This window comes from Geospiza fortis, unplaced genomic scaffold (genome assembly GCF_000277835.1).
Source record: "Geospiza fortis unplaced genomic scaffold, GeoFor_1.0 scaffold78, whole genome shotgun sequence".
Lineage (NCBI taxonomy): Eukaryota > Metazoa > Chordata > Aves > Passeriformes > Thraupidae > Geospiza > Geospiza fortis.
Window position 1 is genome coordinate 5,584,804 of NW_005054339.1, and position 9,774 is coordinate 5,594,577.

The 9,774-nt window shown below is 49.2% G+C and overlaps 1 protein-coding gene across 1 annotated transcript; it reads right to left on the reverse strand.

Annotated features, from left to right (window-relative positions):
• Positions 1-1,857: 1,857 nt before the first annotated feature.
• RAB7A (RAB7A, member RAS oncogene family) lies at positions 1,858-6,207 on the reverse strand. The gene is made up of 5 exons (XM_005422469.3): positions 6,143-6,207; positions 4,929-5,055; positions 3,943-4,161; positions 3,324-3,452; positions 1,858-3,193 (listed from the first exon to the last, which is right to left on the reverse strand). The coding sequence occupies exons 1-5, from the start codon at positions 6,193-6,195 to the stop codon at positions 3,098-3,100; spliced, it is 624 nt and encodes a 207-aa protein (XP_005422526.1). The 5' UTR covers positions 6,196-6,207; the 3' UTR covers positions 1,858-3,097.
• Positions 6,208-9,774: the final 3,567 nt, after the last annotated feature.

The following is a 9,774-nucleotide window of genomic DNA, read 5'->3' on the forward strand; positions in this document are numbered from 1 at the left end:
CCCCCCCCGGCCTCCCCAGCTCCGAGCCGCCCTCCGGCCTGGAATCCCTTTGGCACGGCTCCCCCCCGCAGCCCCTCAGCACAGATGTGGTGGTGTGATTCCCCAGCTTCCATGTGTGCACATCGCACAGCACAGCTGCCTTCCGAGCCGTTCCAGCCCTGCTGGGAGCAGCCGCCGCCAGGCCCCGCACCTGCCCGCTCGGCCCACCCCGCCCTGCCACCGCCTCGCTCAGCTTCACCCACTTCTGTCCTGAGCCAGCTGAGGCTTTTCCCTCCCCTAGTCCAGTCAGGCTCCTTCTTTGGGTCTCTCCCTCCTGCCCTGCCAGGACTTGGGCAAAGAGGAAAACCACGCCTGAGCTCAACTGCCTCCATGCACCAGGGCCGGGTTTCCTCTGGGATTCACCCAGCAACAAGTCACCCTTGCACCCACTGTCATGGTGGGTTTTTACATGCATTTTTACACTGTCACTGCAGCAGCAACAGAGGTCATCACAAAAGTAAAAGCCATGAGACTCCAATGGTGCAGGGAGTGGTTTTAAGTGTGTGTGTTCCCTGCAGCAATAGTCAGTCCAGCTGGCTTCTCCAGACCACAGTGATGACAGTGATTCATGCAGAACATCAGTCCCCATCTGTGACACCACCAGCCCTGAGTGTAACAGCAGGGCAGCAGTTCCGTGCTGCTTGCCTTCTGTAGTGGATTTTGTACACTTGTGTATTCCCACCTGTAAAAACATTGATATGTAGGTGGCAAATGGAATTCTCCCCTCCCCTTAAGCACCCATAACACCCTGTGGCAAGGAGCCCCACAGCTGTCCCACCTCATCTGGAGCACTCTTCCTTCTGCCTTGGGTTATTGCCAGTTTGTCTCACTGGAAAGACATTAAACACAGCATTGCTTGAGGGCTCAGCCACACCCCTTGCAGCCTCAGCCCCACCACCCAAGACCAGGCAGCGGGCTGCAAAGTTCAGACCATCTCCTTTCCCCAAGAACTTCAGGGTTATTGTTCCCCCCTCCCCCAGCTTGGCTTTCTCCACATTCCAGCTGTGTCCACAGAAAACAAGTGCAGAGCAACACTTTAAATGAAGATGAGCAGAAGGTCCAAGTCTTTCAAAAAGCACACAGACAGAAAAGTGGTCCCAGCAGGACACATTGCTAGTGCAGTTATTTGAGATGGATGTGGACAGCAAAAGCCCAGTCAAGTGAGAGAAGTATGATAGGACAGCACTATAAAATAGGATATGGAGCACAAAAACTGTTAGAAAGCTCTTGAAATAACTGCCCTCATTTCACTAAACTCTGTTTTCCATCTTCCTCTGGGTACAGTTGTCAGCTCAGCCTTGCTGAGTGCAAGCACAGGGTCATAGCCAGCATTTAGAAATTAAAGGCTTTATTTTACTAGGCTGGAGCACAGAAAGGCCCTCAACTCACTCCAAGGAAGCCCAGGCCAGCCTTGCTGGGGAGCAGGAAGGGCTGAGCCTGCTCTGCTCACACAACCCCTCCAAGGGGAGGGCAGCAAGAGCTTTAAGAGCCTGTCCCAAAACACAAAAGCTGTCCAGGACACACGCCCAGAACAGGGCTGTGCTCCCTGAGGGATCTGATCCAGCATCATTCCTGCCCTGCAAGCAGATTGCAGAGAAGCAGAGGGGTAACTCTCTAGCAGTGCCCCAGCCAAGCAAGCAGGGCTGCCTCACCTCACTCTCAAAAACCAAGCTAGAAGGCACAAACTTTATAGTAAGGAAGAAGCACAATTGTCCTTCAGTTAGCAAGCATTGGCTTGCTGGAATGGTGACTAGACAGAGGAAAGAAAGCATGTTAGTGGAGGAAAAAAAGAGCCAGAAACAGGAGTAAACAAGAAGGTTTGTTCTTGTTAAGTTTATTGGCATCATGTTTGTTTCTTTACATAAGAGCTCAGCCTACGTACTAGAATGTAGACCTCTGGAAAACAGGTAGAAGGGCTCCATTTAAGCAAGCTACAAATGCAAGAACAAATACCAGGAAGAAAGGAAGAAAGGAAAGGGACTAGATTGCCAAGTTTTTCCATACCAAAAATCCAGATTAGCAGTCAGTAAGAAGAAAGGGAAGATTCATAGTCCAGGTCATTCATCAAGAAACAGCTACCACACCCCAAGTGGGAGCTCCTTCCACAGCACAAAGAGCCACAGGCACACCTCAGCTCTGGCTCCTCATGCTCGCTCCAGGATGTCAGGAGTTAAGCAGTAGGGGAGGTGAACAAATGAGGTCATTTCATAGCTGTATTTAATTTTAAATCCAATAATCCAGTGTGCATATCAATGCTGTTATGCAAATCTGAGAATTTAGATACAAGGAAGCCAGACAGATTTTTCCAGAAGATGAAGCCTTTCTGGCCTCAAAACAAGAAGGCTTACATAGTTCATCTCTACTGTACAGAATACTGCCTCTATCTGGACTCTGTGTTGCTAGCACGCCGCAGGTCACAAGTGTCCTCCTCACTTTCTACACAACCTGTGTTTCAGTACTTGAACATGTAATTCAGGAATTTTACACTAATTTATACATTTTTAATTGGTTGCATATATTAACATGTACTATAAGATTTTTCCTAAAGAAGCATTACATAATACATGGATACTGTAAAAAGATCTGATTAGTTAAAAGTAACAAGCATTAACAGAGATACATACAAAACTCAACCTAGTCTGACTGAGTGCTGAGCTTGCAATGAACTATGGGTAATCAGCCTTTCCAACTGCAGCCTTCACAGGGGAAAACACGAGACAGTTAAAAATGTATGTAACTTGTTACACAGATTACCTGTAAACAGTTTCTCTCCATTGGACACCCGGAATTAGATTCAGTTCCAAACATACATAACAGTTTCCATTTTAAACTAAGAGAAAGGTCTGTTACCATGAAGTGTGATGTGGATGGTGTGGGGACCTGAGCTCTGAAGTGCAGGACTCAGATGCTCATGAGAGATGGGTGGATTTTGGCAGCTGGAGATGCAATTTTTTTTTTTTTGTAATTTCATTTTAAACACAGAAGAGGGGCTGTGTGTTTGAAGGCCTAAGTGTGATATTTGTTTGTGAAGGACTGTGCTCAACCCCTCCCACTCCCCTCAGCAGCTGCAACTCTCCGCAGAAGCCTTCGCTCGGTCAGTCTTGTCTAGTTTGATGGGTTCGGGGAATTCATTGTAAAGTTCCACTTCGGTTTCCTAGTGGGAGAGGAGGAGGAGTCAATGCTCTGCAGACAGTTCCCAGCATGCAAGGAGCTGGGCAAGGTGGGGGTGAGCCCCAGGCTGCCCACAGCTCTGGGGCAGGGCTGCACACTGCTTCCCTCCCTACCTGTTTAAGTGCATTTCGTGCGATCGTCTGGAAAGCTTGTTCCACATTAATGGCCTCCTTGGCACTGGTTTCAAAGTAGGGGATGTTGTTTTTACTGTAGCACCAGGCTTGTGCTCGTTTTGTGGTGACCTGGGTGGACAGAGAACAGCATCACTACCTTCTGCTATGCAGGGAGGGGTTTTATTTTCAGGGCAAGGCCAGAGATCCCTCATATCCAACCTGAGCAGCTCTGACCTCATCAAAGCCACAGCCTTGAAACAGAACACAGGAGACCACTTCCCACCACCTGACAGACCCTGCCCAAGGGCAAGGAGACCACAGAGCACTGGCTTGCTCCCATAGGAGCTGCTCAGCACATCTGGGGGAGGAGAAGCAGCTCCTCCCCTTGCACCTCCCTCCCCAGGAAGCTGCTGCAATCCTTCCACCAGTGGGCAGAAGCATGCTGTGCACAGGGGCCTGACCTCTCCAGGCAGGAGAAACCCTTCTCCGGTGGCAGACAACATCTGAGCCACTCTCAGGCACCTCCCACTCCCGTTTCTCAGGTAACTCTCCTGTGTTTCTACAAGGTCTCCCACTCCAGCAGTTTCTCAAGAGGAGGTTAGTAAGTCCCAGTACTCACTTGTCTGTTTTCTAGGTCAATCTTGTTTCCCAGCACAACAAAAGGAAAATTCTCAGGATCCCTTGGACTGGCCTGAATGAGGAATTCATCCCTCCAGCTGTCTAGGGTTTTGAACGTGTTGGGAGCCGTGACATCGAATACCAGCACACAGCAATCTGCTCCCCTGTAGAAGGCAACTCCCAGAGACTGAAATCGTTCTTGGCCTGCTGTATCCCATATCTGGAGCAAAAGACAGGGCAGATAAGCCAGTTCTACTCTGACACAGGCAGTCTGCAATTAGGGCATTCATTCCAAAACTCCCCACCAGGCATATATAGTCCCCAGCTGGGCAGATAGCAGCACCTGCAGGCTTGGGGATTTCTGTAGGCACTAAGCATCAGGAGCCAGAAACACCTTCTAAAGATAGTTGACCCTTTTTCTGTTCAGCCTCAGCCAGGGACATATCCTTGTCCTGGACAAGCAGGATTGGGTATTAGGGTCAGCAGGTGACCTGTCTGCAGTGCTTGCATGCACCTGGACGGCAGCAGAGTTCAAACACTCCTCTGATGGCTGCAGCTTTTGCTGCCTTGCAGTCAGTTTCACCATGGAGAGATGAAAGCTGCAGATACCAGAGACATAAGCAGGCTGGCAGGTTAACACTATACCCCACAGGACTTGGGGTGACACAAATGGCTGACCTAGCGAGTCCTTTCCAGTTCTTGAACACTAGGGAAGTGAATCTTTCTAACAAGACCTAGTTTACTGACAGTACCAAATCCAGTTTTTTAAACAGGGCCTAGCAACACTGCTGTTAGCTAAACCCAGATTAATCTTAGCATTCCCTTGTTCAGCCCATGAAAAAATTTGCAGAGAAGCCCAGAAGCGCTTATGTCTAACAAAGTTCAGTGCAAACAAGACTCACACCCAGGACACTGACCCCTACACCAGAGCAGATGCTTCCACACAAGTAGGGTGATGGCAGCCCTGGCAGCAGGGTCCCTCCTTACCTGCATTGTCACTAGCCTGTCATCCACCATCACCTCTTTTGTCAGGAAGTCTGCACCTATCGTAGCCTTGTACTGGTTACTGAATTTCTTGTTCACATACTGGTTCATGAGTGATGTCTTTCCCACCCTGCACAGGAACACAAAAAAGAAAGACTTGGTAAGCTGTTTCTACAACAGTGTTTGAGTTAACCACCCTGAAGAGAACATTCCAGTGCCCTTCACTGCCCATAACCTCCTGGCTTTTCAGCCAGGGACAAAGCACCCACCTCTGCTAGCAGGGGCTTGCACACCAAGAGATGCTGAGGCACCAGCTGAGTAAGAGCATTAGCTACCCAAGGATACAAAGGATTACATCCTGAGAAACCTCACCTCCCCATCACTAATCTGATCCTTGGTAAGGAACAGACATCACATTATGACCATGAAGGCAATTTTGGAAGATGAAGTGCTTCAGAGAAACCCATCACAAACAGTAATCTTCAGCCTCTGCAGAAGGAGGAGGAGGTGGAAAACCAGACAATCTCAGATGGCAACAGCTCACAAACACAAACATCTGCTAGGCACCCAGAGGTGGAGACCCTCCCCCGAGAGCAAGCTTAGAGGCTCACATGCCCTCTGTGTGGCTGAGAAACACTCCCTGAATAACAGCTTGCTGGGGACAGCAGTATAAATAAACCTGAGGTCATGGGAATCAGGTTACAGCCTGCACAGCGAGCAACCTGTGACAGCAGAGCAGACTCCTCGCTGAGAGCACAGAGCAAAGCCTTTCACTCCAAGGGGCGTGCTCCAGCCAGCCCAGAGAAGCAAAGCAGATGGCTCAGTACAGACTATGTCTCTGACAGAGTTTTAGGAAGCCACCTAAGAATGCTTACTAGTGGTTTTGGGGTTTTGTATTTTATTTTTTTTAAGTGAAACACTCATTCCAACAGGACATGTCCTCCTTGCAGAAGGTTATTCCACTCTTGCTACTCCAGTGGCCTGCCCATCACATTTTCCCCATTTAATATTGTGACAGGACCTCAGGATACTGCAGGGACACATTCAAGACAGAGGGCAGTGAAGAGTTCCTAGACCTGAGGTGACACAGCTATCATGGGCTGTAAAATCTCTCCTCCCAGCACTGCTGATTTCTTACAGTGCATCCAGGCTCCCACTAGTCAAGAGCACTGCTCTAGCCAGATACAGATTAGCATCTTAAAGGTTCTTTCACTTACCCAGAGTCTCCAAGGATGATGACTTTCAGTAACACTTTCTTCCTAGAAGTCATCTTTCACACTAGAAAGGAAGAACAATCCCATCACAAACTATTAGTATGTCATTCCTCAAGAAAGCAAGCAGCAATTTTGGAGGCTGGGAAACCTGACTCCCAGCAAGGAGCCAGGGACAGGCAGGGCCCAGTAGTCCTGAAACCAGACTCCAGTTCAAGGCTACACTCAGTACTGCCCAGGTGTCTGCCCACTGCACAGGCTGGGCCATGCCAGACCAGCAGTGGCAATTTAATATCAGATGAGCTGAGCACTTGTCACTTACTGTACCAAGGCCCTTCTGGATCCCATTTCCAGGCCATCTGGGAGATGTACTAGCCCAGGCCATCTCCCTTGACTTGAGGCAGTGCAGTAAATCATACCAGCTCCCAACACAGGCTAATAATTCTTACACATGCCACAAAGTGAGGGGTAAGCAGGCATGTGTCTAATACCACACTCAAGCTTTTTTGTGCTGTTCAGTAGTTTTCCAACAAAAAATAAGGAAAAAAAAAGCAGCATTTCCTCCATCATGAGCTTGGAGAGGGGGTAGCTTTCTCCAGCAGCTGTGCTTTGTGAAAGAACCAAATCCCAAGGACATGCTGGGGTTGAAGCAGCTGCAACAGCCACACAGGGCAGCTGAATTACAAAGCAAACTGCTACCAGACTGTGGCTTTTCTTGAGGGCACAGGAAGCTGACTACTGCCACCTCAGCTTTGGTGTAATAAGGTTACAGTGACAAACCTCAACATTCAGCCCACTGATGGCCATCCACTCCATCAGATGATGACTTGTTTGTCAAAACTTCATAGGCAGGAGGCTCTAAACTGGCCACTAATGGTACACCCAATTAAAGAGAGCTGAGCTTCAGAGTTCCACACTCATCTGCTCCCAGGTCTCCTTCAGACCATGAGGCAGCTACAAGTTCATCAGCTGCAGCAGGCCTGAATACACTTCTGGATATTCTTTAGCATGGTGAGAGCAAGTAGAGGATCTGTCCAGGGGCTGAGCACACCCCTCCTACCCTGAGGCTCTTCTCCATACCTCTGGGGAGGGGGTGGGCCAGCCACTCTTATGTGCTGGATCAGATCACAGACCCTGTTTTGGTACTGACCTGCTCCACAACACAAGGACTTGGCTTTCCTGAAGGAGCCCTGCAGGTTCAGTACAGCAAGAGGAGCCACAGGATGGCTACAGCTGTGCTACTTGACTCCAAAGAGTATGGACTTGCCTACCCTAAAATTCCCATCCTGCTATATCACGTTCATTATAGCACACAACTCCTACTCTTCAGGAGCTATTCCTGATTTTCACAGCTAAGGAGGCCTTTGCTTCTACAACAGGGATTTATGTCTTCAAGCAGCTTGATCCTTATGTGCTTCCTGGGATATACAACAGCCTTAGGTGCTAGATAACCACAGCCATTTCACCCCACTACTACAGGAGGCTTCAAGCTGTAAAAGCCTCTCACTAGATTTAGTCCAGTTGCAAAAGATCTTAACCATCTCAAGCTTTGAGGGTTAGAAGACATGAAGAGCCTTTGCTGGCAGTGGATGCTGCAGAAGCTGAAGGAGCACCCCTGCACCACTGTAGTGATGCACCTACAGCTACACTTTTTGGACTTTTTGTACCCACCTCACAGTCACAGGGTTGTTTAGGTTGGGAAAGGCCTCTAGGATCACCCAGGTCCTGTACATGTTGCATGGTGGCATTCAAGATATCTGCTCCATAACCTTCTCTGGCACCAAGGTCACACTAACAGGCCTTCCACAGATCCTCCTTCTGATTCTGACCCTTCTTGTACATGGACGCTTCATTTGCTAACTTCCAGTGCACAGGGACCTCCCCAGGAACCACGACTGCTGGATTGAAAGGGGCTCAGGGAGCACCTCCACCAGATCCCTCAGTACCCACGCACAAACCACTGAGTCTTGAGTGTGTGTAAGTCATGTAGCAGGCCTCTTCCTCAGCCTTTATCACTATGTTTCCCTCCATATCTGATAAAGGATGGGGATGCCTCTTTGCTCTCTTTTGTTACTAATGCACAAAAACACTCTTTACACTTTTTATTATCTTTTACAGCAGCAGTCAGATTAAGTTCTAGTTGGGCTTTGGCCCTTCTGGGTTTTTTTCCTGTATAACCTCATGAGATCCTTCAGATACACCTAAACAGGACTCAGTGCTGAGGAGATAACAGCCAGGGGCTGTGCAGTGAGCAGCAGTGACAGGTCACCCACAGGGCTGATGCCAGCCTTAGATGGGTGTTAGCAGATGCCGGAGAGCACGTGAAGGACAGTTTCTGCAAGTGTCAACACCACACTTTTCCAGTGGGCTGCACTGTTCACTGATCCAGCTGACAGTCCAGCTATGCTCACCCAGATAGAGCCAGCTGAAAGTTGTCAACTGCACCAACACTGAGCTCTGCTTCTGCTCTTGCCAAGATGCACAGACCATTGCTTGTCTCCCCTATAGCCATGGCTAGAACAGAGCACAGAAGTCCCTTCAAGCCTGCACCTCCTGTGTTCACAAAGCACATAACAAGCGACACTTTTGCCAGCCAAGCCAGAGACTTGTGCAGCACAAGCAGCCCAGATGGAGGAAGAAGTAAGTGAACAGGCTTTAAAACAGCCTTAAGACAGCTGTGTACACTGAACTGTCATGAAAAACATCTGCATAGGTTCAGGTCCAGTGCAAGTCACCTGATTTCCTCAGGACAGAGGAAAACAACTCACCCGGAAGTGGCTGTGCCAGAACCCAGCATGCTTCTGGGAACTGCTTCTATTTTCCTCAGAGTGTTTCCAATATCACTTGCTGCTGCAGCTCACTGCCTCCTGGTATTCGAAGCAGCTTTGGACAAGCTGGCATTAGTTCTCGTGCTTAGGGAGGGATTTGCAGAGCCCTAAATTGCAACACTAAATCACACTGCATGCTTATCTCCCAAGTTCAACATAGCCTGAAGTTCCACTGTGAGAGGAGGGAAAACTGCTCTGTCAGGATTCATCACCTTAGAAGCAACTCAGCTGAGCAGCCACCTGCAGACATAGGAAGTCAGGCTGAGTCAGAGCTGCCACTGCCTTCTTGTCATAGCTGACAGGTTACCCAGCAGTGTGAAGGGCTGTCACTGCCCCATCAACACCAGGCAGGTGAGACACTCAGCTTCCATCCCAGGTGATGCAACGGATGTGAGCCATAGCCCAGGAAGAGCTGCTGCAGCTTCATATTTGGTGTGGGCCATGGGACAGTGAGGAACTGCAGCCCTGCCAGGGACCAGCATGGACACTGCCCAGTCTCACACCCTTGTTCTACCAGGCTTGACCGATGCTGCCTTGAAGCCCAGTCAGCTGATGGGCCAAGCCCTCTTTAATAATCTTCTATTGCAGGTATAAACAGACCAAGGCTTCAGAGTTATTCCTTGCCCAGTACCACAAGGAAACACATCCTCAGGTCCTGTAGAAAATGGTTGAGTTGAGATAGCCTGGAGTCCCACTGACTCAGCACTAAGACTATTTTGCACTATAGAATGCAGCTTGTCTTGCCTTATGGTATTTGACACAATTACTCCACAGCAGCACCCTGTTGAGGCACACACCCTTCAGATGGCA

What these genes read in the sequence shown, in the direction of transcription:
- RAB7A (XM_005422469.3), bottom strand. Translation starts at nt 6,195, where the DNA reads ATGACTTCTAGGAAGAAAGTGTTACTGAAAGTCATCATCCTTGGAGAC. An exon ending in TTGACCTAGAAAACAGACAA is followed by an intron (nt 3,453 to 3,942) that starts GTGAGTACTGGG and finishes CTGTCCACCCAG; the next exon opens with GTCACCACAAAACGAGCACA. An exon ending in CACGAAATGCACTTAAACAG is followed by an intron (nt 3,194 to 3,323) that starts GTAGGGAGGGAA and finishes CTCTCCCACTAG; the next exon opens with GAAACCGAAGTGGAACTTTA.